At 41.3% G+C, this 26,987-nt stretch overlaps 1 protein-coding gene across 1 annotated transcript in view; it reads right to left on the bottom strand.

Annotated features, from left to right (window-relative positions):
* Positions 1 to 7,485: 7,485 nt before the first annotated feature.
* The window catches only part of TFCP2L1 (transcription factor CP2 like 1), a 36,850-nt gene continuing 17,348 nt past the window's right edge, over positions 7,486 to 26,987 (bottom strand). The window contains exons 3-15 of the mRNA XM_071561817.1: positions 26,166 to 26,242; positions 24,516 to 24,621; positions 24,143 to 24,249; positions 23,392 to 23,544; positions 22,443 to 22,553; positions 20,638 to 20,729; positions 19,261 to 19,309; positions 19,071 to 19,164; positions 18,103 to 18,193; positions 17,331 to 17,431; positions 16,217 to 16,359; positions 13,767 to 13,818; positions 7,486 to 13,325 (exon numbers count right to left, since the gene is read on the bottom strand). Coding sequence (XP_071417918.1) covers positions 13,288 to 13,325; positions 13,767 to 13,818; positions 16,217 to 16,359; positions 17,331 to 17,431; positions 18,103 to 18,193; positions 19,071 to 19,164; positions 19,261 to 19,309; positions 20,638 to 20,729; positions 22,443 to 22,553; positions 23,392 to 23,544; positions 24,143 to 24,249; positions 24,516 to 24,621; positions 26,166 to 26,242 — 1,214 coding nt within the window. The 3' untranslated portion in view covers positions 7,486 to 13,287. The remainder of the gene's footprint in view (positions 13,326 to 13,766; positions 13,819 to 16,216; positions 16,360 to 17,330; positions 17,432 to 18,102; positions 18,194 to 19,070; positions 19,165 to 19,260; positions 19,310 to 20,637; positions 20,730 to 22,442; positions 22,554 to 23,391; positions 23,545 to 24,142; positions 24,250 to 24,515; positions 24,622 to 26,165; positions 26,243 to 26,987) is intronic.

Here is a 26,987-nt window from a genome sequence, read left to right as displayed (position 1 = left end):
CAGTTTTGAAGGGGTATTTTCACCCTAAACATGGATTACTCTAAAGAAAAAAAAATAAAATAACCAGCTATGAAACAGCAAGAAATCTTCATTTTCTCAAAAACTGTATCAGACACAGGTGGGCGATTTGAGGGAAGGTTTGAAATGAAATTCCATAGAAGCACTTACTTCTGAACAGACCATGATAACCACAGGTCCTCAGTCATGTTGGCAGGGACTACTCACAGTAGCAAATGTGTCAGTTAAGACTTTAAATGAATAAAAATATGAACTACATAACTGTTTTTATTATCATCATCAGATTATCCCATTTTCCATGTTTCAGGTCCTTCAAAGGTCAAAGACTTTCTAAGGGTGTGTCTCACATCCATTTGAGTGTTTTGCACTTAGAGCTGGGCTCGTCAGCATGAAGCCCATAGTCACAGCTCAGATGAATTAGAAAATTGCCAAAGCACCCTCTAGAAATTCCCCCTTTTTGAAGGATTGTAAGACAATCATACTTTCCTTCAAAGCAAAGGCATGGAGGCACCATGTAATGCTCCTTGTGCTTCAAGCCTATGAGCCAGGCTCAGCTTGAAATATTTATCTTGGTTTCCAGGCAGAAAGTCTTGCCAGTTGCAGTCTCTTCATCCAAATGAAAAAGCATTGAAAGGAAAATAGCTTGCATCTTCATATACTTCAAGCCTGTAACTTAAGGATAAGCATCTCTTATTTGCTAACTCCACAGCTATTACTTGGTTGTGTGTTCTTTCACCATTTAAAAATTAAAAAAAAAAAAAGAAGCCAAGTTAATGCAACCTCTCACATCCAGGTTACATGAGACACCAGAGCAAGAAAACAGAGCTGGGAATTTGCAGCACACAGCGAGCTGCACTAGAACCTAGTTTGGAGATTTAACCCATTCACAGCACAGTCTCTCCAGGCTGCTCAAAATGCAGACTACACTGCCTCCCACCACAGCACATGTGGAGTAAGATGGCATCACGCTATATGGAGAAGTTCATCCATTGCAATTTCATCCTAGCTTAAAGCCCACCAGACCCCTCACACTGCCAATCCCACCTAACCCTGTGAAGCAGTACTTTTAGAAAGTAAAACCTTAAACGTTTAGTGTTCAACTCCATTGTGACAAGTTATATATTAGTTGGAAAACACATCACTACAAGAACTGCCCAACTTAGCAGAAAGTGGTTGCCAAAGTTATATTCTTTCTATTGACTGGAGAAAATTGTTAAGTAAACAAATCTATCCCAATTTAATTTTTAAACAGACATTCTTAAGGGATGAACTGATAGATAATCATGGCTTGGCACACCTGTGTTATTTTACTTTTCTCCCACCCAATACTGGAAAGAGAAGAAGTTTTTCTTAGTGAGAGTATTCAGAGATTATCTGAGGCAAGAATGGAGTATTATGATCTCTGGTTGGGTTTCCTGGCTAGTACTGGCCATGAGCTCCCCCTTGTTGACCCTGCACAACACTAAGGAGCCTTTGGACACGCCCTGCTTTGAACAAGGTTTGGGCCAGATGACTTTTGAAGACTCCTTCCACACTAAATTATTTTATGAGCTTATGAGTTTATAGCCTTTGTCACAATCACAGGTTGACGTCAATCACACATTCTGGCAAGATGGTGAAACGTGATATTAAGGCTGGGAGCAAGTTTCATTCATAATGCCAGTTTTCATGAGTAATTATCTCATTGAATGCAAAATCACCAGCCTGTAATTAATTTAATTGCATCCTTCTGCAGCTCCCACCAGTGCCAAGCACCACACAACCAGCACTGGACTGGTAATTCTTTAGACACCCAGAGGTGAGCTTCATTGGGAGGGATTGGCACAGTTCACAGCTGCAGGCAGTACTGCTGGCTATACCAAGACTTTGCCTTTATGATTTGGGGTCTGAAAGCTACTTGCCTGTGTACCCATTTTTATCCCCCAGACAGCTTAGATGAGAAGATTTTTGCTCTGAATCTGTCAGGATTTGTTTCCTTTACACAACTAGATAGGCAAAACCTCAAGTCACACAGACCCTTGAGGAGCAAGGCAGAAAGAGCAGGTGACTAAAAAGAGATTATTGGGATCACTAGCTGTTCCCATCACAAACCTTCTCCAAACTATGCCATTAACTTTATTCCTAAGGAAGTAGCACCCATTGCTATAACAGCAAAGTCTTATATCACAGCTGGCATCAACCAAGCTGTGCAAGTCGCTGATGAAAGGAGAGTGACAGAGGGGTAGGGAATGGGGAAAGCAATAGGAATTTTCATACCGGTGAGACATGGTACAGACCTGTAAGGAGCCTTACTGCAGCTTTGAGTACTTAAAGGGGGCTTATAAGAAAGTTGGGACAAACATTTGAGCAGAGCCTGTTGCAAAGAACAAGGGGTGATGGTTTTAAACTATAAAGGAGGTTCAATTTATGTTAGATATAAGAAAGAAGTTTTTTACAAGGAGGATGGTAAGACATTGGAACTGGTTGACCAGACCAGGAAGGTGGTAGATACCCCATCCTTGGAAACATTCAAATCCAGGTTGGATGGTGCTCTGAGCAACCTGATCTATGTGAAGCTGTCCCTGCTTATTGCAGGGGGGTTGAACTAGATGACATTTAATGGTCCCTTCCAAATAAACAAGTCTATGATTCTATAATAAAGCCAAGAAAGAAGCACAGTACTTACTAACAGTTAACAGCACCCAAGTCCAGACTCTTCAGCCCCTCACCTGGGATGGGTCCCCTGCTCCTACTTAGCACTGCCTCTCCTGCAGCCACCTGGGGAGGGAGGTGATTCGGTGTGTAAAGTCAGGTCTCCTGACTAGGTGCAGGGAGGACTCCTTGACTGTGCTGGTAATGCTGACCCCATCACAGATCAATCTGGGAAACTAAAATTCCCAGGAACACCTGCTGGCTCATTTGCACCTCCCAGGAACACCTGCTGGCTCATTTGCACCTCTCAGGATATTCTCCCAGCTTTAGCAGAAGGGGAATTTCCAGCCCTGGCTTCCTTTCAAGACATCCCAAAAATTCAAATGCTTAGGTAGAAAAGAGTGATTCTTCATTAAGTGCCATCATTTTCTTCCCCAACACTTACTACTAAAAGGCTTCCTTGCTCTCCATCTGTTACCTTGCTGAAGGAGACAAGCAAAATACTGGAGAAAGGACCGCAGTGGTGTGACTTGGAACCTCAGGGCATATGACACTGCTGAAATATGGCTTCATGTCTTGTACTCCTGACTATCAAAATGGACTGTTGGGTTTTCACTTGATGTCTTACCCAGGCTTCAGCTATAAATCTCTACAGAAACAATCAAGTTAAAAATTGTCTTCCACTCAGTGTCTACAGACACGGTAGAAAACTCACACACTGCCAGAGTGGTGCCATGATGTTTAAGTTCTTATCATTCTTCCAGTGCTTAGTAGATGCATAATATTTCATTTCTTTTTTTAATGTATGCATCTTCTATTTATTCCCTCATTCAACCTGACACACATATTTCCATGTTTTTTCAACCAAGATTGATGGCAACCGGTCAGGAACATACCAGGAGTCTGATGGTTTATTGCTTTCTGAGTTCCACAATGCTGTAATGTCACAAGAATTTCATTTTATGAACAAGTGTCAGGTTAGTTCTTCTCCACAGACACTAAGCCCTGACAAACATGTACGACTTTTTGGCCCAGGTGCTCAGTTTGGGTTTCTAGTCTTGCTCTTTGCACCACTGGGGCTCAGATAATTTGCACTAAAATGTAATTTTTAAGGACTTTTTCACTGAGAGGGACCTTTGGGCACAAGAGCCTGAAAAATAACAGATTAACACCGCTTGGTGATGTTCATGAGAGAAAAAAAAATTGTTTCATCATTTTAAAGTGGGAGTCTCCAAGAATCCAAAGGCTTGTTTTCTCACAATGGCTCTGCTTGCGCAGCTGCTGGCCAGCAGGTGAGCATAGTCATTACCACAACCAGATGGAAAATTCAACTGTTCAAGAATTGGAAAGCACAAAATAAAACCAACCCAAAACTGAGTACAGCATTGCAGCATTCACACAGAACAGCAGGACCCTCTTTGCTGTGCAGACACGCTCAGCTGTGCACCTTGAGCTGGATCGTTGTGGTCCCCTCTCCTTTCACAGGGAGCTGTCAAGGCCACCGCACATCACTCATGCCCAACAGCTGCGGGCACTCATGCCCAACAGCTGTCTCTGGTTTCTGAGCTGGACAAAGGGCATAGCACTACCTCAGAAACAGCATGGGAGGACAAATACTCCTTTTCTCACAGGTTGTTTAGTGAGCCATCTGCTACCAGCCAGCTGAATTTCAAAGAAAGTCAACGATGTGTTGCCATGTTGTCCTCATGGTGTTAAAAGTAGTTCATGCTGGAGTGAAGTAAAGGCTCGATTACTTCCTTTCCTTAGTGACCATCAACTAACGGTGGCAGGTTTGCTTGAATTCCCCTTGGCAGATAGACTGGAGACCATTTCCATATCAGGGATTCAGCTCCATTACCAGCAGGGACACACTAAACAGGAATAAAACACCCCAACCCTGTTCCTATTGCTGCAAGAATGTGTGTTACAAAACTTGCAGACTTGCTTTGTTTAAACAACTGGGGAGAGCAGTGTCCTCCTTAGCAGGCTGTCAGCAGGTTGTGTTTCTGAACACTGTGCTCAGGAGGTGGACATGCACTTAAACCAGCAGCATGGCTGGATTTCTTTGGGAACAGACACTCCTCTTCTGCAGACTCGCTGGGAATGCTGCAAAGCCATTGGCACGGACTGGAACAGCCAAAAGGGAGGCAAAGCATTTGAAAAAGCAAAGAATGTCTCTCCTTTCTTCCCCCATGTCCCTCCAGTAATCATTTCAATAATCACCAGATTTATCCCCATGTTCTCACTTGGACTTCATTTCTTTCAGGCCATGAATGTGACAGTAAATAACTATGGCTGCTCTAGAAACAAGAGTCGTGGCCTCATAGGCACTGCCGTGAAATGAGGTAAATCTGATGGAAAAGGGAAACTGTGGGTGGTTCTGGAATAATTTTGTCTGGGGCCACGTTTTCAGTCCTCAGGACAGCTGTGCTGAAGCACGCACTTGGCCTCCATGCCTTGCACTGAGCTTTCCTTCCCCAGGCTTGCCCATGCAGCCTCAGTCAGGTTTTCCTTCCTGCATAAAGTCACACTGTTCATCTTTTTACTCAACTTTTCCCTTATTTTACTACCACAGGTTAAACTCTTAGGTGATGCCATGGAGATCTTAATTTGCTAAGTGGTGCCAACCCATCCAGGAACTTTTTCCTCTCAGAGATACCAAGCTTTGAAAATATTTTCAAGGAGAAACTCCTCTCAGCATTGATTTTTTTTCTTTTTTTTTAGTTATCCAACATATTTCTAGAATGTCTCCTCTCTAGAGCATAGTCTTAACTTCAGCATTTAAATTTTCAGCACTGGAATATTATTTCTCAGTGCACTAATGTGCTCACCTACTTTCAGATTCCTGCTAATCAAACTTTTTTCCAGCTATATCATACTTGCTTATGACAATATCCGACAAATCAGAACTAGTGTTTGTTTAGACTGCAAAATGGATAGTGGTGCTGTTTGCAATAGCCAAAAATAGAAGATTTTGGATAAGATAGGATAGGAACAGGACAGGCCTGCCTCCCTAGGCCACACATCACTGGGGAGCACGGAAGTTTACACTTGTCTGAAACTTGTTTGCAATAAAGTGAAAAAAAAATATATTTATTGTAGTGTCAAATCTTTCCCACCCAGGTAAGCCTGGAAGCATTTAACTTCTTTACAGAAAGTACGACAGATGTTACTTCTCTGCCTGCTCCATAGTTGTAACTGAAATACTGCATTGCTTTGTGAATTGGAAAATTAATTGTAAAATGTTTGCTTGCTGTTGAGGATTTAGATGAGATTAGGCCAATGCTTTGACTAAGCAGCTGCTGTCTTAGGTCTTGCTTCTTCTCAAAGTAGATCTTTACTGCTCCTGTCCAGTCTTACAGCTGCCACCAACTTCTGGGTATATCCCTTGGAAGTCTTTACCTTGTTTCTCTATTGGTGTGTTTCCAGAGAAATTAAATTGTGCAGAATTACCTGTTTCCCTGTCCTTCAACCCTTTTTATTAGGTAAAAACCCTCTTAGTGTTCCTTTTTGTATTTACCAACCCCTGCCAGCACATAGGTCAGGCTTACAGAAGAAGACAGATAATTTTGCATGGAGCTTGGTGGGAACTACCCATGTATAAGATGCTCACCTGGCACCACACATCTGGTGAGACTTAGGGAGGAATTGACTTCTTCCTTCTGAAAGCCCCAGGGATGGCCCCTGCCACTGGCAGGGCTCATACAGCCACCAAGCATGTGCTGCCAGTATCCTCACACACTCAGCTCTCTCCAGACAGCCCTGGAGAGCCCAAATCCCAGCCTTGTACTCTCAAGCACCCACCCAGATCCCCTGCTGCTGCCTGCAAGTGGATTTTAACCTGTGCTGAAGATGCTGCCTAACCATGCACATAGCAGTTGAACACTTTAACAGTATCAGGCCTCAAACAGCTGGACTTCTGCCTCCAGAGAAACTTTACGCTAATAGAAATGGGCATAGACAGTCCCTTTCCTCTTCGCAGTTATGTCACCAGTAGGGAAAAATACTCAATTCTCATCTACTTTCATCTAGGAACATTGCCTGTGCCCTTATACTTTGCATATGAACTGATATATTTAATTTATGATCCAAACAATTCTTCAGCAAAGGAAAGGAGTTGAAACTGCTCTTGAGGTCAGTTCAGATTAAGGAGCACATGTAGATTCCCTCTTCTTTACCTTAAGGTGAAGTTTGGCTACTGGAAGATACTATTTGCAAACTGGGCTCCATCTTCCCTGACTGGAAAATGACACTGAACATCTGCTGATCTCCTGACCGTGTATGTTACCAGATCTATGGCTTAAACCTCAGAGGATGCTGAAGTTCTTCCACCCAAACCGCTGTGAATGCTTCATACCCTCTCTGTCTCTGCTCCAGCATGTGTCTTACAGCTGCTGAAGGGGAAAGAGCATTACTATGAGGAAGGACTCTCTGCTCCTCTCTGATGTCACCAAGGACCAGGCTCTGAAATGCCTGTGTCACAGCACTGCAAGACCAAAGCCAACTGTCACCTAACACAGCTTGTGCTCTCACTAAAGCACATGCCTATTGTCACGGCATCTTGAAGAACGAGGCATTTCTCCTCATGCCTTGACCTGGAATAAACACGAGCTGGTCACTGCATTGTGCTGCAGAAAAATGAAGTCAGTCCCAACACAAAGAAAACACTGCAGGACATTTGGCTACAGCTGGCATTCTCTTGCCAGCACTTTGCACTCTGCTGCCACTCATTTTGAGAGGGTGCCCAGCACCTTACAGCAGCATGCCATGGAGAAGCTGATGCTGAGGCTCTCCTGTGCCCATCCACACCAAGTAAAGCAGAGACCAAACCCATGCTTCTTACAAACAGATTTATTTGCATTTTGACTGGAGCACAGATACAGATTTCTTCTGCACAACAGTACAAGAGCCAGTGCAAAATATGCTTTTTTTTTTTATTCATGTACAAAAACCCCCAATAACGAAACAAAAAGACAAAGAGTGTGGCAGTATTTACCCACAACTGGTAACGCCTCAGCCTCCCACCAACCCACCTCCACTCACCCTTGCCCATCATGCCAACTTTGTGGTCAGCATCGCCTGCCTCGAACAGCTGCACTGTCAGTGAAGAGAGGTAACTCCCCCCCCCCTTTGAAAGATAAACACTCACCCCAAGCAAACTGGGAAAACAGCAGGCTACTTTAAAAAGCTGGACATGCCATCTGCTTGCCAGGGAGCAGAATTTTGAGGGGATGGCAGAAAAAAAAAGGTACAAATCAAAACCACAAAATTAGGCACTAGCTTCACCCACTTGTTAGAGAGAGGCAAGGATGTCAGATACAGTCCGCCTTCTCATAATCACCCACAGTAGTGATGATCAAAACCAAACACTCCCCACTCTGAGTACCCTGTGCTGTCAAACAGATTATATTCTTATGAAAATATTTCTATTAGTAGCATAAAGTTAAACCATTTCATAACTGCAAGAGAAAAAGAAGCTACAGTCTGAATATAAGCATTTCTTTGAGAAGTCAAAAAGCCCAAAACAGATACAGACAAAAAAATCTGTTCCAGTCGTCCACCAGATGATTGTTAGAATTACAGCCAATGCTTAAGCAATACAACACTGAGCTAGGAAATGACATCGTATGGTTGTTCTGCTTAGGGAGTAGCCTTACTAGTTCACAAAGCTTTGGGAAACCTATTTCTCTGTTACTCTAACTAATTTTCAGAAGCTGCAATGTAGAACTGCAGCATTAGTGCAAGAATATGCTCATCTTCACCAAGGCCTGGGATTTATATTGCAGAAATTCATCAAATTTACATCACACTAAGTGTACCATGTCCAAATCACCTAGAGTTGCTACTATGGACTTTTACATTTCTACCCAAGGAATGGCTGGGTTTTGAAGCTTGATCAACCACAGTCTCTTACATTGAACTGCAATTAAACAAAGCAGATTACCAGTTAAAGCCAAAGAACACATGTACTCAGCACAAATATGTGTTGATACAGTACAGTATGTATGTGGATATATATATGCATATATATGTATATGTTACATTATAAAGGAGAGTGCCATTCAGGGTTTCTCAACTGCAAGAATTCTTTTGTCACTTCCAAGTCTTGAAACTTCAGCCCATTAAATTTCACACAAAGACAATGAGAACTCCAATGTTTTCCAGACTGAATGATTATTTCTATTTTAGCCAATTAACCACAAAAGGCCAGCTGAAAGAACAGGAGCTTTCATTTTGATAGCACCAGTCCTGCCACCTCAGTCAGATGGCCAAATTTTGATCACCAGATTGCCCCTTCCCTGCTCTGTAGTTGTGTATCACGGGCCTATCTGTGAGTTCTCAGGGCAGCACCGGTCATACTAACTGATCTGTATCAGTTTCCTCAGTTGATAGAGGAAAATGCCACAATTTATGAAATAATTTCAAACAGTCAGTACAGATCTGATGAGAACACAGGTTTATACTTTGCAGTACTGGCTTGAGTCCTATTCATATAAATCACATAATGATTCTGCCTTTTCATTCCCAGGAAACCCACTTCTACTCATAGTGGCTTTCATTAGGCATACAACTAAAAAGCTAGACAGTTTGGGAAACTGTATGATTCATTGTTATCCTAAAACTCAGTCCTTATAAAGAAAGATCTGCTGGACAAATTCTACATATAGCTGAAAGAGTCTCATTTAAATTATTTTAAGCAACTTTCATTTGTTGCTTTTTAAAAAAGGAATAGTAGCAACAATAACAAAAAAGCAAAAATAAGTGTAATAGACACTTAAGAGCAAAATAAATGCAGAACTCTCTTGGATATTTAGATGAGTGGGAGCTACTCTGCCTTTAGCCTATCTAGAATTTAGATATCTATCCCAGACTAATCGTTTATGCTTCCTCCAGTCTTAAGGAAACAAAAGCTTCCTTCTGGAGGTTGTCACATCCACAAACAGTTCAAACAAGTTCTTCCAGGGACAACAGACCCTCTGCAGCCACGGGGTGGGTCTAAGATTATCTGACACTTACACAGGGAGTATTTTTCACGTAAGCAACCAACATAAATCCTGAAGGTTTTCCTTGGTTCCTGCACAGATAAACTCACCAGCTTCAATAGGGCAGGGGTTTGCATTTATGATTCTGGGAGGCAGAGGGGAAGGTTCCTCAGCAGTCCAATCTCACATCAGCATTGCCCTGTCCACATACACCACCCATGCAGCCATGAGGGTCTGTGGCCAGTTTGCCCCTATAAAACCACCAGCTGGATAGGCAGCATCATGGAATAAAAGGACAAACAGTGCACCACATTTTCCTGACACCCAGAGATGTGACCCATTCTGCACCTTCCTCAAGGAGGGCAGTGGAGACGGAGGTCTTGATCTACTCTGGTGACCAGTGACAGGATGCAAGGGAATGGAATGAAACTGAATCAGGGGAAGTTCAGTTTGGACACTGGAGAAAAGTTCTTCACCAAGAGGCTGGTTGGTCACTGGAACAGGCTCCCCAGGTACCTCCCTTGCCCTTGATCATGGCACCAAGCCTGCCTGAGTTCAAGAAGCATGTAGGATGCTCTGCATGACACTCTTAGACACATGGTTTAGTTTTGGGTACTCCTGTAATGAGCAAGACATTGGACTCTATGATGCTTACGGGTCCCTTTCAACTCAAGATATCCTATAAGTTTAAGCTGAAGAACTCAACAGTCTCGTATACACCAAACCAGCTGTGCTGTGCGTGTTACTTAACCACAAACCTCCATATTTCTGCTGTGACTACAGAGGTCCAATAAAGACTAGAACTACTGTGTCAAGTGAGTGTAGGTATTACACACACATTAAAGCTATACAGCTTTACAAGAGGCTAACATAGATAAAACAGCAGAGTCCACCCAGTAGGACAATATGTATAATCTATGGGATTGTTTCCTCTGATATACCTTCTTAGAGCATGGAAAGGAAAGCAAGATATAGTCAAATTCACCCTCATATCAGTAAAAAATTATTTTATTTTTAAAAAAATCTAAACACAGCAAGACCCTAACAGTCTTATTTTTGTTCAAAATTGATTAAACAAGTGCTAATGAAACACTATGAGGGCTTTTGCATACAATTCCTTGGGAGAAAGAGTTGTTTTTTAAAGAATCAAGAAGAAGTTAAGACTTTTTAAAATAAGCGAACAGTTCTCAGTCCCTGACTCTGGGAGCAAAGCTACCTCCATCTTTTCTTCACTCTGCTGTGTTTCAGTATTGGTGTGTCCCCTCAATTACAAGGCTATCACATCTAAGTGGATATGACAGAGACTGCACTCCTGGCAACTTCAAGCTCTATTTTGAACTCTTTTCATGAGGTACAATTCACCCAAGTTAGAACTTGGTTGTAATAATGCCAAGGTCATGAGTTCAATCCCCTTTGTGGGCCATTGACTTAAGAGTTGGACTTGGTGATCCTTGTGGGTCCCTTCCAACTCAGAATAGTCTGTGAGTCTGTGAAAGCACTTTTTACAAAATAAACCAAACAGCTCCTGGTACACAGGGGTGCACTGGTCCCACCTACTCACAAAAACATCTGGAGTTTATTCACTGTTTTGGAAGGCAGCTGTAACTGTGTGACTACAACCTGGAAGCCCCAGTGTCCACAGCCAGAAGCTACTCCTCACCTAAGCAACGTGGTCCTCAATCAAGAAGCCTCGACTCCTTTACTTCAGAGGGAGGAGGCACCATGTCCCAAAGCCTAGGCATCCCTTCTGGAGAAACACTACAATTCATGGAGCATCCAGGACAGCCAGTTGTGCAAGATCGTGCCTAAGAAGGCACTGTTAGTCAATTAGTTGAGTTGGCCGAAGGCTTTCCCATTGTAACACGATTTTTCTATTCTAGTATTATTTTCCTTGCAAAAAAAATTGCTGGGGATGGGTGGGGCTTTTGCGCAAAACTTGTTGCTTTTAATGAAAAAAAGGTTGCTTTTCTCAATATTTTGCTGTTTATTTCTGTTGGGAAAACTTGAAACACATAATTTTTGTCAGAAAAGTATCAGTCCGTGTCTGTCCGAATTCCTCTAATGTCAGCTGGGAGCTGTAATTCCAGGGCTCCATGGCCCCCTCTTTCCCTGGGCACCCCTCCAGCCTTCATGACGCACTCCCGGTTTGACTAACCCATGGTAAGAGCATCATGGGATCTGTAATTCAGCCAAGGAGCTCAGCCCCAAGGGGGACACAGCGCACAAGGCACTTGAATGATAATTTCTGAGGGCTGCAACAGTAGCTCAAACTGATGCTGCTTTAAGGGCCAAATGGATTTAATTAAATGTTTCCATTTCAAAAGGCTGGAACATTTTATTCAGTGTTTTCCAGTTGACAATTTCTCATTTTTTGAAAAATTTCTATTCCAGGAAAATGTTTGGTATTTCAGCTTTCCGTGTCAATTCAGGATGAAATTAAATATTCAACAATCAGATTTTAGTGCTATATAGACAATCAGTTTGAGAAACAGCCTCCTTATTTAGCTGCCAAAAATGAAATGGCTTCACCCATGCAAGAGAGATGTGATCCAGTTTGCCTTTGACATCAGTGGAAGCCACTTTTTTAGCTTAATGGAGCCTGGATGGCATCCCAAAAGGCCAAGGAGGGTGGAGCTGACCATAGTTAGAGATATTGGAAACAGGAGTCAAGAATGAAAGAGCAAGAACACAGCAAGCAACAACTGAGATGATCTGTTACCTGGACTTGGTCAAAACTCAGTTTTACTTTAGTAAGTAATAGGAAGTCATTAATATTACAAAACCTAATTCCCAGATCCAGTAAAGATAGAAGTTAATCACTGCTTTGTAGAGTGGAAGAAATCCACAGTATGAATTTATCATGAGCACTACAACTTTCAATGTTCAAAACATTTCCTTGGAAAACCTCCATATATTCTGTTCAGGGAGACTACTCTAAAGATAATAGTATGCTACTGAACTGCTTGCCTCAGATTGTCTGTCTTCCCTTGAATTCCCCCAAATTGTTCTGTTGAATTGGCATTACAGCAGCTCTGTCAGGAGAGACCAAGGTCTCTGGACTTTGAGCACATCTGCAGGTGGAGAACAGCTAAGTGTGGGCTTCCAGAATCAACACTTTGGGTGAAGACCAGGCACAAATCCATCCTCTGCATTGCCCAATCTGGTTTAGGATGTTGCCTCAAGACTTCCACCTCAAAGAGCAAAAGAGGAGCCCCTGGGAGTCTACATCCATCAGCAACAGGGTGCGTGTTGAAAGCAAGAGAGCACTCAGAAGAGTAAGTAAATCAATTCACTCAACCATGAGGGTTCTAGAGAATTGGGATTTGTTTATCTTTCATTTCCCTTTAGTACAAGGCAGATTTTTCTAAGTAATAAGCAGAAACCTCTACAATTTTTTAAGACTGAAGAGGAAGGGAGGGACGAAGAAACATGTACAAGCTTTGAGGATGTTCTCAGCTTAAGAAAAAGGCAAAACCAAAATCACACACCACCAAAAATGTATATCTGTAAAAGCAAGTTTTTCCTTAAGCTGTTTGGTAATTCTTAGTTCACAGGAGCATTTATCCAGAAGGTTCTTCATGTTTCCAGTCTAGGTTGTAGCAATCTCAATGAGGCACTAAATTTCAGGCTGTTAAAGTCTTTCTGTGCAGGATGGTCATTTTAAAATGATGTGGTAGCCATCATTGCTTTCAGCTGTAACAAAGAAATGCAAAGTATATTTTCATTGCTTTTAGGAAAAATCAGAAAGACAGAACTTCAGATTTTCTTCCTAGGTAGTTTGAAATAGTTTGTACTCTTGTTGCACAATCCACCCATGAAAATCAATGTTGAACATCTAGGTCAAATAATTTACATAACCCACACACACATTGTCATCTTTTATCATTTTACTAGAAGTTTTTCTGTGCATTTATGTTAGTGGTATCAATGCATTATGAAACTTTTACAACAGTGTAACTGAGAGGAAAGCATAAGATCAATCAGTCTATCATAGTGTAGCCAACACCTTGACTTACACTAAATTAGATTACTTATCTTTTCAGGATAACAGCACTGAGTTTGTGATAACATTTAGTGCAACTGAAAGGAGGAGCTATCTTTAGAGCCACAGGCAATAGCAGCAGCAATACATACCTTTCAATGTGCTGATAACAAAACAAGATTCATCTTGGAAGTTTTGCACCATCTGAAAGGCAGAAACAAAAAAGCCAACACAACATATTTTTAGCAATTAATTTCAAATTTCTTTCAGTGTCAGTATAGACTTAGAGAAGAGGTATCAAACAGCATTTGGTGTTTAGTCCTACACAGCCCTGAGTAGCCCTGCCCAAGAGATTATTAAAGTGCATGACTGATTAATTAAGGTCCTTGCAGTTGCTAGTGATTTTATGAGAAGCCCATACTAAAAGTGCTTGCCTGAAGCTGGTCTAGGTTATTCAGCATTTTACCATCCTCTTTGTAGCTCTTCATCCTGCAGCTTCTTATACCACTCCAGTTATTCTATTACAGATCATGCTCTTAATTGCCTCCAGTGAAGCTGTTCTAGTTTAGACTGAATGAAGATAGCCTCTTTCCTAAGACCTAACAGAGGTAATTACACATTCAGCTAAACGATGGAGCTCAGTTGAGCTTACATTAGCATTTAAATAATACCTAGGGGTGGTAAACTCCAAGAAATGGGCTCCTTGCTGAATAAAGGAATTGCTACTGAAAAGCTGTCTCAGCAGCGTCCATCGCGTTACTTTGACCAGACATTAGTACAGATGCTGTGGTTGCATCATTTACCTGTTGGTATTTTGTCAAGGAATAGGAATCTTCGTGAAACTGCTATGAGAAGCAAGGCAAATCATGGCAAGAAAGATTAGAACCTAAAGATATGAGTTATCCATGAGAAACAACCAGATTTTCAGAAGAGGTAAAGGTTCTAGAGACACCCCTAAATACACAGGTGAGTTAAGAGACTCAGATGTCTTCAGATCCAATATGAGAAGCTCATTTAAGCTTCATCCTTAGTCTATGCTTCCTCCCATCTTAGAGTACCTATGTGGGACAGAGGAAGTGAATTACCTTCAGGAGGTGTCTCATACAGTTGAAGGAGATGCTGGACACGATTGCAGAGCAGGGAGATGTGACCAGAATCTCTCTGATCAGCTCAAAATCCAGCTTTAAGAAAAATTATTCTCCTAGATACTGCACTAGTGCACTTTCCAGCTGTAAATTCTCCCACAAAATACCCTTTCCAATTTAGACTCATCTGCTTATTCTGTTTTGGTTTTAACATTCAGCCCTTGCTCCTGCAAATCAAACTTCACTGGTCAGTTTGTGTGTTTTTGTCTAATGATGCATGAAATACATTCACAGAGTGCCTCACTCTTGCCACTATAGTATAGAACAAGAAAAAATATTTAAAAAGCAATAGACATTGTTAATAATTGACTTAAACAAATACTTAAAGTCATACCCAAACTGGTTCATGCAATTCCCCTACCAAGAGTTGCCTCCAAGCACTTTGCATCCATAAAGCATCAAAGTTTCAGATTTAATCAGGTTGGAATAGCAAGGAGACTTCAGAAACAAGCATTACAGCCTTCAATTTAGGCTCCAGTTGAGACCCATGCTCTGCTTCATTTGTTTTAACAATGCTTCTTATAAATGAAGCTCCTTAAGTGATTCTGGTGCATGAATGAGTAAGTAACTTAGTAGGGGGAAAAGAGGAAGAAGGGCAACTTACTATTAACCTGCAAGTTAATGGAATGGACTAAATTAAGCCATCATATAATGGGACGTAAATAACTGGCAGAGGTCCATTAAATTATGGCGTGCACTTACACAGCACTGACTGACCCAGTGGCTGTAACCACTGGCCAAGATGCAACACTAATTGCCCTACAGATTTTCAAACTTGCCTTCTTTAGGAAAGTTACTTACTTAATTTTACAGGTTCTTACTTTAGACCCTCACTTCAAAATTCATGTAAATAGCCAAAATGAAAAGAAATTAATAGAATCATTTAGGTTGGAAAAAATCTCTAAGATCATCAAGCCCAAATGCTGAGCTATCACCAGCAAGTGCACCACTAAACCACGTCCCTAAGTGCCACATCTACACATCTTTTAAACACCCCCAGGGATGGTGACTCAGCCACTTCCCTGGGCAACCTGTTCCAATGCTTGACAACCCTTTCAGTGAACAAATTTTTCCAATATGCAATACAAACTTCCCCTAGTGCAACTTGAGGCCCTTTCCTCTAATCTTGTCACTTGTTACTTGGGAGAAGAGCTGAGCCTCACCTTGCTACAACCCCTTTTAAGGTACTTGTAGAGAGCAACAAATGTTTGATTTTTCTGTGGTTTGTTTTGCTTAAAAAAAACCAAACAAAAACCCAACCTCTTTTACAAAGCAAAGGTCTTGAAACCACACCAAAATCAATGCTATGCATGACTGATTCGCTCTAAGTATTTAACCTGTTGGGATTAGTAACTTTGCAATGCTTGAAGTTGCATTCCATAATTTGAAAGTTCATTCCAACTTCAGGAAGTCAAACAACTGTTACAGCTCCAACAAAGTTTGCATTAACCCCTTACCTCATTGCTCACCAATACATGGATCCCTGTGGGTCCCTGCCGATAGATCCGATTTATCTGCTGCGGAGAAATGCTGTACAAGTTGGCAATCTTCTCCATTAATTCCAGCGTGGTCAATTCTTCTAAGAAGATTGCATGATATACTGCAACAAATTGAAAGTAGTTACAGCCTAGAAAATATAGATTGCACCAAGATGCTCAGCATCAACAAGGAAATGGGTTCAAGATGAAGGTTCAAATCTTGAAAGTACATAAACAAGTTTTGTTCCTTTAAAGCACCCCCCAAATATTTAGCTTGACGATTTGCATAAAAATATCCAGTATTTAGATGCAGCAGGCAATGAAAAAATATACAACTTTTACTTAGAGGAACACGCAGGGTCTAATGGCAACATTCATCATAGGCCACTTAAAAAACCCTCTCAAATAGATGCTAATATTTTTGGATAATCTGCTTTTACTGATTTTGACATTTTTAAAAAAAGATCCAATTAAAAAGTAAAATAAATGATACTATGTTACATAAAAGCAGTATTTTATTAGATGCTACCCACTAATCCCATAGGCACAAACTAAAGCATACAATGTATAAAATAACCACAGATTACAGTACTGTTTTACAAATTCAATCCAGAACCAGGAAGGAAAGCTCTGCCTGGTTAGTACTAAGTGCAAGAATTAAGGACACTATTCTTATTTGATGGTACATCATGTCATGAGGGATGACAAGACCCCAGAAGCTTTGAACTTCCAAGAATTAGACCTTCACTTTGGGACCTACTGACCTTCCATTTCCTGGAATTTTTTCAGACAAGATGTAACTTAAAGCAAATTGTTGATGGAGGGGTAGTTTATAATGCTATCGTCCCTACTAAGAACTGAATAGAGATTGTGCTGTGGCATTCTGCACCTAGGTTGTAAGCTGGGTCTGTTCTCCAGGCAGATGGTATCAGTTGGAATCTGTAGCCCTGAAGCTACAACCAGAGTTGCAGAACTGGGATAAACTGGACCTCTTCAAACACTCAGAACACTAAGCTGTTCCACACAGGACCTCAGGCAGAAAGCAGCATTCTCACCAGATAAGTTTTTAACAAGATCCATACTAAAAACTTACCACAAAGACTGCCATCTCCATTTTCTCGTTTTTGGTGGTGATGGGACCTGTTTTGCTCTGGTTCTTGACAGACGTAAATTGTCATCTTGGGCCTTACATTTCTATGGATTAATAAAAAAACAGTAGTAAGTTATTTAGTAGATCTAAAATTGTTCCATGTCAGCTACCAAACAATGAGAGATGGAATGACTCAGGCTGTGCATAAACAACAAAGGGATAATCTTGATGCTGGTGACTTAGATGTTTTAGGATGTCTAGTAAGAGACCACTGGGAGGTGGTGCAGACCACTTTAATCTTTTCAGGATGAGATAAGAATAAACAGTTTACAGCAGTTGCTAAGCATTTCATCATACCTGCCTCTACTGATTTAAATCCTATCCACCTGTAGGTTTTATAAGGTTACTGCAGCGAAAGGAAGTTTAAGAGTCATCTGAGGCTCCAGGGGTTCATTGTTTTGTTGTTTGTTACCTCTGATGGACATGCAACATAGGGTATTGTAGGTTATGTCTCTGATGAAATGGATGTAAGCTATCAGCTGGTAGCAAACAAACCACTGGAGAGCCACATTATGCTGCTTCATATTTTGGCAACATTTCTGAACTGTGGGTGGATTTGAACACCATTGAGATCTCCATCCTCTGAGATAACCTCTCTGAAGTATTAAAAGGAAGTCTAAATGCTACAGCTCCAGGATGAACTTCTAGTTAACACTGAAGTTACCAAGGGATGCTGTCATAACAAGAAAAAAAATAGGAAGGAAACAGTACAAACCTTCCTTTAATTGCATTAAAGAGCCGAATTCCATCAGCAGGCCCACAGATTTGAACAAAATCTTCTTTGGACATCTTCAGTAAGTCGGCACCTACATATTTCAAATTCATTTTTTTTCAGAAGTTAAGCAAATCTTAGCATCCAAATTGTGTGTATGGGCAGCAGGGAAGGGCAGGGGAAGAGAATCCACAAAATTAAACCAAACAGATTTGCATAGAAAAGTTGCAAATTCAGAGAGGTGTACACTTCAAATCAATCACTGTGAAACACAAAGCTAGAAGTTGCCAAAAGAGCAGTGCTGCACTAGAAAACATTCTAGCCAACTCAGAAACAAGCTAGATATTTAACACTGGTCATTAAATGACCCAAATTTCTCTGTCACATTCTCCAGGTTATTTAATCAAGTTGCAAGTCAGAGAGAGACTCCTCATGGTTTCAACATCTCTAACAATTGCCCCTTCCACCATCTTATTGGTGTGTACAACTACCTAATGGGAGGGTACATGAAGATGCAGCCAGATGCTTCTCAAAGGAGCACAGGGACAGGATAAGAGGCAGCAGATAGATGGAAGATGGGAAATGCTGATGAGATATATGAAAAAACATTTTCACCGTGAGAGTAGTTAAGTATTTGAAGAGGCTGCTTAGAGAGACTGTGAAATTTCCAACCTTGTTGATATTCAAAGGCAACTCCACAAGGTCCTGAACTTGCTTGAAGCTGGGGTTTGCACTTTATGAACTCAAGAAGTCCCTTCCATCTTAATTTATTCTCTTCCATCTTTACCTACTCTATATGTCTATACACTGTTTTGACAAATGCTAAGTAATCTAAGAACAGAAGAACAACCACACTGGATCAGACCAGTGATCCCACCAACAGGGGCCAGCAGCAGATGTTACTGATATGAAGCATGAGCTGTACTTACAAAAGAGAACAAAACCAAAATAATTGGACTGTTTCAACTCACCCGAAAAACTTGAGAAGAGTCTACAAAATGGAGAGAACCTATTACGATGAAGCCACTGCTGGGCATCTTGAATAGAAGCAGAAGGAAGGAGATGCTACATTGCAAAAAGAATAAGAAGGTCTTGAAATGAACTGTTCACCAGTGTCCTAAAAGAGAAAAGCACCACATTAACATGATCTCAAGTACTTACATCATTGCTGGGAGGCAGGAGCTCCATTTGGTGGGTTGGAGAACTGTTGCTAAAAGAAATTATACAAAGTTGGAAGAGAAAAAAAATACATTATTTTAAATTCTGCATTGCAGCGTCCATCCTCTTCCCCTCCTCTATTTGACTCACCTTAGTTACATACCAACTTGGTTTTTTTTCTCTATCAGGTTCTTTAAAAGAAAGAATAATAAAACCCTTTCTATCCAAACCTTTTGTTGGTCAGTTGAGGTCCTAATCAAGACTGGGAGAAAAATTCACATTTACTGACCTCTTTTAAGCTTTTGCATACAGGTGACTCACTAATGTGACATAAAGTAAGCAAGGAAATTGTAACCTACAGGGTGGCTGAACTCAAAATTTTTATGAGCCAGAAATACTCTAACTAAATACTCTGTTTAATAATAATTCTTCACAAAACTTGAATAAAGAACCTTATCATTCAACCCCAATGTTCTCTTAAACATAGTAAATTGCAATTTAACTATCTTACACAAAACCACATTTCTACTAAATCCTCCTAAACATAGACAGGACTTCTAAACACGTAAAGGATTTTACCAGAGAGCTAATAATCTACCACTGGAAGAAAATGCTTAACAGATCTCTCCACTTGTGATTTCTATGTTTGTCCTTATTCATAGTTTGAGGTGACTGAAAACTTGTGATACATGATGGATTGATTAATAAGCTGTGTGGAAGGCAATTAGATGGCCGAGTCCTACCCAAAGAAAAAGAAAGGCGCATCTATGCCAAATTCCCAGGGGAGGTACGCTGCAGGGAGGACTCAGAAATACTGAGGGACTCTGCTGTACATTTCTCCCATCAGTTATCTCCAGCATTTCGGGATCACTAGAACTGTTTCTTTATGATGGCTACATTAATGAATTACACAAGCCCTCCATTAGTCCTTTCTTCTGAAATGGCTTCTCAAAACTCAGGCTGTTTTGCTCCAGACAGGATTTCTTTACATCCCATACAGCTGGGAATTCAGCACCACAAACTATGTCAAGACAAAGTAATGAAGAAATACCAACTCTGAAGAGGTGCCAAAAGCCTCTAAAAAGCTTGTGAGAAGATACTGAGAATTGCTGGTCCAGGGTATGGTGTGTTCTCACCAGGAATTGCCTTGTTGGTCCTCTGATGCTCACCTTCCACAGTGGGCATGCAAAGAGTACTCTGCATTACAGAGAATTCCTGGATTGAAGGTCTTAGAAGGCTTTTGGGAAACACTCTTCCCTTCCTAGAAAGGGTAGTCCTTGACCTTTTCTTTCAGGGTATGAAATGTACGGACACACAAAGCTTATGCACACAAAGGGCACCATATCAACAGGAAAGATAAAGCATTTATTTGTTACATACCCATCTCCGAGGTTGAAGCTGTTGGGAGAACTGTTGTAGCTTGGAGATGGAGCATTGTTCATTTGATAAGGCACATCTGGCCAGGGAGAGCACTGTTGGAAGAAAGGCAGTGGAGATACTTTCATAAGGATGGAAATAAAGGATTTGATTCTCCTCTAATACCACATTCATGCTGTTGCCACGCCACTAAGTTCAGCTCATCACTCCTGCTGGGAGGAGGAGATGGGCCATGGATTTTCTACGCTGCTCTCCAAGCAGGCTGTCAGGGGGCCAGATTGATTCCAGTTGTGCATTCCACATTTCTTTCTCCCATTTCACAAAGCCTGTCCCCAAATAACACTGGGCCAAAGTGGGCACAGCTGTAAGTCAGAGCAACGCCAGTAAGTGAACTGAGACTGAAGTCAGCAATGATACAGAAATACCCCTGGTCTGAATTATAAAGCCCTAATTAAATCCAGGCAAGAGTGACAAACACGCTCCAGTGGCATCGCTTCAGGTTCATACCAGTGAAAGAGCAGAATTTGAAGCCTGCTAAAGCCTCTGGCGATTAGTCAAATAACTCCAGTCATAAATGGGTATTACATGGAGAAAATTTAAGATAGACACACAGACACAAAAGTTACTAAAAGCCTTCACAAATATAGGTCAGACTCGACATTCCATTACAGTAGTGTAAAACCAGAGTAATGCAGTTAGAATTGATGACTCTTTTCTGAATTTAAGCCTGTGTAATCAGTAGGAGACATCTACCCCCTTGGAACCCCTTGCCATCAAGAGCTCAATGCTTGTAGTAGTATCCTTGTTTGCAATGATAAAAAGACAACAAGTGTAGCTTTGCAGCTTTATCATCTCCACAAACACTAGCAAATATTTTATCATCTCCACAAGCACTGGCAAATATTTAACTCTTTGGCAACCTACATTTCCCCATGCAATATGTCAAAGTGCAGCAGAGCTCATAGGACAATTTGGGATCTGCCAACTCAGTAGAATTAGGTCTGTCAACTAGAAAACATGCTGGTTGCTCTTGGCAACGTGAGGAAAACTGAGTGGGAGGGACTAGATCTCACAAACAGGAAGTCGATTTAAATTAAAATTAAATTAACATCATTTTTGGAAGTCCAGCAAGCCACTTCAAAAACACAAGAACTAAATCTAACGACAAGATGTTCCCATAGGGAGACTGAACTGCCCTTTTAAATCCCTTTCTTGAGTTCTGTTGCTTAGCAATTCTGCAGCCTAGGGTAAGTTTACACATATGTCTTAGTAATGACAGGGAGGGGCAGAAACACATACAACTCTACACCAGATGCACCAGAATATAAAGCATTCATGATACTCCTAGTGTACAACCCAGAATCTTCTCAGATCTTGTATGTAACAGTAGCTTCATAGGTATATTCACAGAAAAACAGATCAATAATTTCATCAGACATGTCCATTCACTCAAGTGCCCCATCTTCAACATAAACTTTGGCCACACAGTTCTACAAAAAACCACCTCATACAACGGGCTCCTGAGGGCCATGACAAGTGCCCAGGAGCAAGGCAGAATATTGAGAAAATATTTTTTTTTTAAAGCTAGGCTGTTAAGGGTTGGTTTATACCCCAAAACATAAGAAACTTTGGCATCTTTCATAAATTTCAACAGAGAGTAATTCTATAATTTCACCCCACTCTCAATTTCAATCAGATCTGAACACATTATGTTTTCACAAGACAGTCTCCAGGGCTCAGTTAGATGCCATTTTCTCTCAAATTTATCTCCCAGCATGAGGTAGTACAATGTGTCTAAAATGCTTTACCTCTGTGAGAATAGTTGTCTCATAGGAAGGCTGATACTTCTCCTTCTCTTGGGTGGTCTTCTTCTCCATTTTTTCCCTGTCAGTCTTCTGTTTTCTGTCTGCTCCTTTAGGCTATAAGCACAAGCACAGACTCTCCCTTACACCAAGTATTACAAGTTTGGAGACAGAGGCCAACAGATTTATCTAATCTGTTCACAAAAGCTTCCTTAAGATTTATGAAACAAGATCAGATTTGCATCTTCTGGACAGAAAAAAATTAGAGAAGTGTCTCTACTATACATCCCCCATGAATGACTACTGCAATCCTAAAATAGGCTGACCACAGACCTGAGATGTGATTCCAAGTATTTCAGAACATGAACCCCATTACTTATGCATCTCAAGAGGTATTTGTACCATCTTTCAAGGTACAGGAAAGACACTGCTCACAGGAGCAAAATTGAAATAGCAGATCCTTTGAGAAAACAGGGCTACGGAAAGATTGTTGTTAAGTAGCCAAAAGTCTGCCATGCCCAGATTAGGAGCTTCAGAGATGCCTTCTCTCTGAATTCTCCTCTCCTCCAGGTATTTAAAATCTCCAAGATACACTTGTTGTTGTAGGATTAAATCAAAGAAACTGGAGATGCCATGACACCATAATGTTGTGATTGCCTATGAGCATCAAAACACTGTGGATACCCTAAAAATCTCAGTAGTTGCAGTGTTTGAGCACAATGGACTGGTGTAGGTCTTGGTGCAGCACCTGGATCATTTGAATTCAATTAGAATTGCTGTGTAGTTCAACGTTTATGCCACTTTGTGCACAAGAGTCCTGTCTAAGATCTTAAGCATAACCTGCTAAAAGTCTGTTATTTTACACCACTATTTGCATCACTTCTACACAATTTAAAATCTCTGTGTGTTTCTGTGCCTTAATCTAGTTGATGACAAAGTCAAAACTACCTCATACCTTGAACACTTTGATCTGGCAGCTTGCAGAATGCAAGTGTTCTGTGTATTCACCATTCTCATTCTGCTTAAAGGTGTCGATTTGCACCCGGAAGGGCACCCCTTTCTCTCCTCCATGTTTCCGTGGAGTAAATTCTGTGCTGATGCAATGTACCTGGCAAAACAGAAGCTGTGCTCATCTCTGGAGACAGTTGGAACCTGTGCAAATCTGAATTTCAGATATTGCCTGAACATGAGGTTTTGGGTCTTCCCAAAAAAACTGGGAAAGGCAGAAGAGTTCATTTGTTTTTATTTCCATTCCTCAAGAAAAAACAATTAGAAGAACAAGCAGCTCAAAGAAACAGAGCATCAAGAAAAGTATTCTTTGACTTAAGTAAATCTCTCATACAGATTAAAAACATACAGTTGGGTGTTTCAGAAGGAGAAATACTCATTGAAAGTGGAAAACGAGCAAAACTAAGAGGTTATGAACAGTTTCCTCTAGACAAAACCCACACTTAGATGGCAACATCAGAGTTTGGGTATTTTTTGAAGAAAATCCTAGCTGTAGCAGGTAATACTCCAAAGTTAGCAAGTAGCCATCAAATTGGTTTAGTGAGTATCCTACAAATTAATTATATATGATTGTCACATGAGTTGGTATATTCTATTACCATTTTTCTCTTCTTCATGTCCTGGCTACTCTAACTCTCCGGGTCTTTATAAAATATCCAACCACTGTATTTACAAGAGAAATATCACTTCTTTCTTACCTGAATGAATGCTGAGGCTCTCTTTGATGGATCCCAGAGAAATTCAACAGTGTTCAACTGGGTTGGGCTAGCCCTGGGATCCAAGATACCAACTGACAGCGGAATATCTGTAGAAGAAAACCCCTAAAATTTTAAAAATATTAAATTGAAGAAGAGAAAGCATTTCCATACAATTACAAGATGCATGTGAAAAGCAAAGCCACCAATGAGATACCTATTTGGGACCTATAATACTAGATCTCCTTCCCACCCAAATACATACAGGATTCCTATGACAGTAGGATATAAAAAACCCTAAACACACATGCAAACACTCCATAGACACCATTCAGCTTCCAAACACTGCATAGATATGATAATGAAATTGTCTTACCTATATCAAGGATACGGTCCCCAGGTCGACTCCACCTCCAGCCCTCGAGCTGCTGGTGCTCTGTGTACTGCAGGCGTCGGTCATGGAAAACTACACGAATTATGCTCTGTTAAGAAAAGACAGTAATATAAACAATGTGATCCAAAAGCCCCTTATCTTGAGATGACTTCCGCTTTCCAGAGTAGAAGCAAAAGCTGATCTGTTATATTTCTCACTCCCATTCATGAGGAGAGTAGAGGGTCCACCTAAGAGACCCATCACCATGTTTATCAGATTCCTAAGGGACCCCTGAGTGAGAGAGAAACACACTTCCCCCTTCACAGGGCACATCTATACTGTGTAACACAGCCCTGTACAGCTTTCTGGGATTCATTCTGGAAGCACTATAGGCACTTAACCTTAGGTGTCATGCCATGTAACATCACTATACTGCCTGCACACCCAAAAATGCTCATATGGGGGCAATATTTAATATGCCTGTAGCATGTCCCAACCCCAGTAAATCCCATTCCAATCAGCAAATGTGAAAGCCGCCTCACCTGTCCCTACACCTGCAGAGCTGACATGTTCAGACACCTTGTCAGTGGGAACTAAACTTGATTCCAGCCGTTAACAGCCAGTCATTGGATTTGCCCCAGTGTAGAATAGGAAAGCACCTGTAACAGCAAACTGGTCTGCACTTGTGCAGCCATGCCAATAACTGGAGAAAAAGGACTGGAATAAGGGCAATCCCCAGGGCAGGCAAGTCCTAAGTACTCCTAACTAATATGTCCTTTTCTGTATTCAGAGGGCTACACTTATATGAGGTAATGACCTCTAGCATCCCAGTTTGAAGCCCATACTCCTGCTGGGGACTTCCATATCAAATGAGTGAGCAATTTTTGCCAATGAACCTCATAAATGCCCCAATCAAACCCTAGCTTCGAGAACCAAGCAAGCCACAGTGGGAACACCTGCAAAATTGGAATTCCAATCCACACACTATCTGAAATGGGCCAAAAGACAAATAGGCAAATGCCTTAACTTGGACAACTTTTGAAATCCAGCTAGGAATCCAAATTTTGCAACTGGTCCCCACTTCTCAAAAGAAATCCTGAGGCAGAACAGTCAAGAATTGAAGGTTGGATCCAGAACCAAGGCCCAGACCAAAGGTTTTTAATTTGAGCTGTTTGGGGAGGAGGGGAAACAAAAAATTCCCCCTCCAAACCAAACAATCAACTTCTATATATTGATAATTATTCCCATTAGCAAAGTAAACTAGAGCTATGCAGAATCTGCCTGGCAGAGTGATGTAAACACCTGGGCCCTCCATATGACATGTAATAACCCAGGCGTGTTGCTGGGGTTAAGCAGGGAGACAAGTCTGCCCTTTAGCAGCTTTGACCATGTTCACCACTGAACCTTGGGATTCCCCTGAACCCAATATTCACTGTGAAACCCTAGGGTCAAGCAGAAAAAAGGTTTCCTAGAAGCTCTGCAAAGCCAAGCTGCATGGTCCCATGAAACTAGCACTCAACAACTTCATCAGCCCTGCTCCCACTAAATACAATGGCAAAGTGCTTTCCATTGTGTCAGTGTGAGCAAGGTCAGGCCCTTCATTAAAGGCTGTATGTAGTAGCAGGAAGAAAAGAAATCTATATTTCTCCTTACCTTTACATATTTTGTGTTTAAATCTTGAAACTCTCCCAATTTCCTATTCTCAAGTAGACGGATTTCATAAGACTGACCTAGAGTTTAAGGAAACATTTCCAAGGTGTTTAATATGTTGTAGCAATGAGAGAGTCATGCTGGCATTTTTGTGGCTGATAAAGCATACGTTTGATCAGGGAAAGCTTATTTTTGCTAACATAATGCATTTGCCCAAGTAATCAACAGGCATGAAAGCATAGCAGAAATCTGAGGGGAAGGTTTGCTTTTTGGCAACTAAACCCTCTCCAATTAGGGCATCAATCATAGCTGTCTCCCAGGGCTGCTACACTTCTGGTCACCCTCCAGAAAGTCATCAAGGTGTTCGAGGCAGCTGTCCCCCCATGTCACATGGCTGTGACAGCACTGCCTTTGTCTGTCTCTTCTGCTAAAGCAATGGTTGTGTGAAGAGATGGTGGCACAACAGGTCTAGGCACTATTCTGCAGAGGACAGAAACTTGAGTAAAATCTTGCCTTCTTCAGAGAGCAGTCAAGCCTGTAAGGTGTTTTGGTGAACCAGAGATATAAAATTTGTTCCGTAAGACCTGGAAAGTGGCTGTTCAGGGCATAAATACTCTTTCAGATGTGTGTGTGGAGGAGCAATGGGTATTACAGCATGTTCAAGGACCAGTTCCGGGAAGGGAATTTATACTCCAGCACCCCACCACCACCCTCAGCAGAAGGAATTTAGCCAGTTCAATAGAATTTAGTAACTGGTTTATGAAACAACATTTCTCTCCAAGGCTGACAGCAGACAAAGGAGACCGATGTCTCAATACCTTATGC

This window comes from Pithys albifrons, chromosome 8, assembly GCF_047495875.1.
Source record: "Pithys albifrons albifrons isolate INPA30051 chromosome 8, PitAlb_v1, whole genome shotgun sequence".
In the NCBI taxonomy this organism is placed as follows: Eukaryota; Metazoa; Chordata; class Aves; order Passeriformes; family Thamnophilidae; genus Pithys; species Pithys albifrons.
The sequence above is the reverse complement of the archived record's forward strand: the minus strand, read 5'-3'. Positions and strand labels throughout refer to the sequence as shown.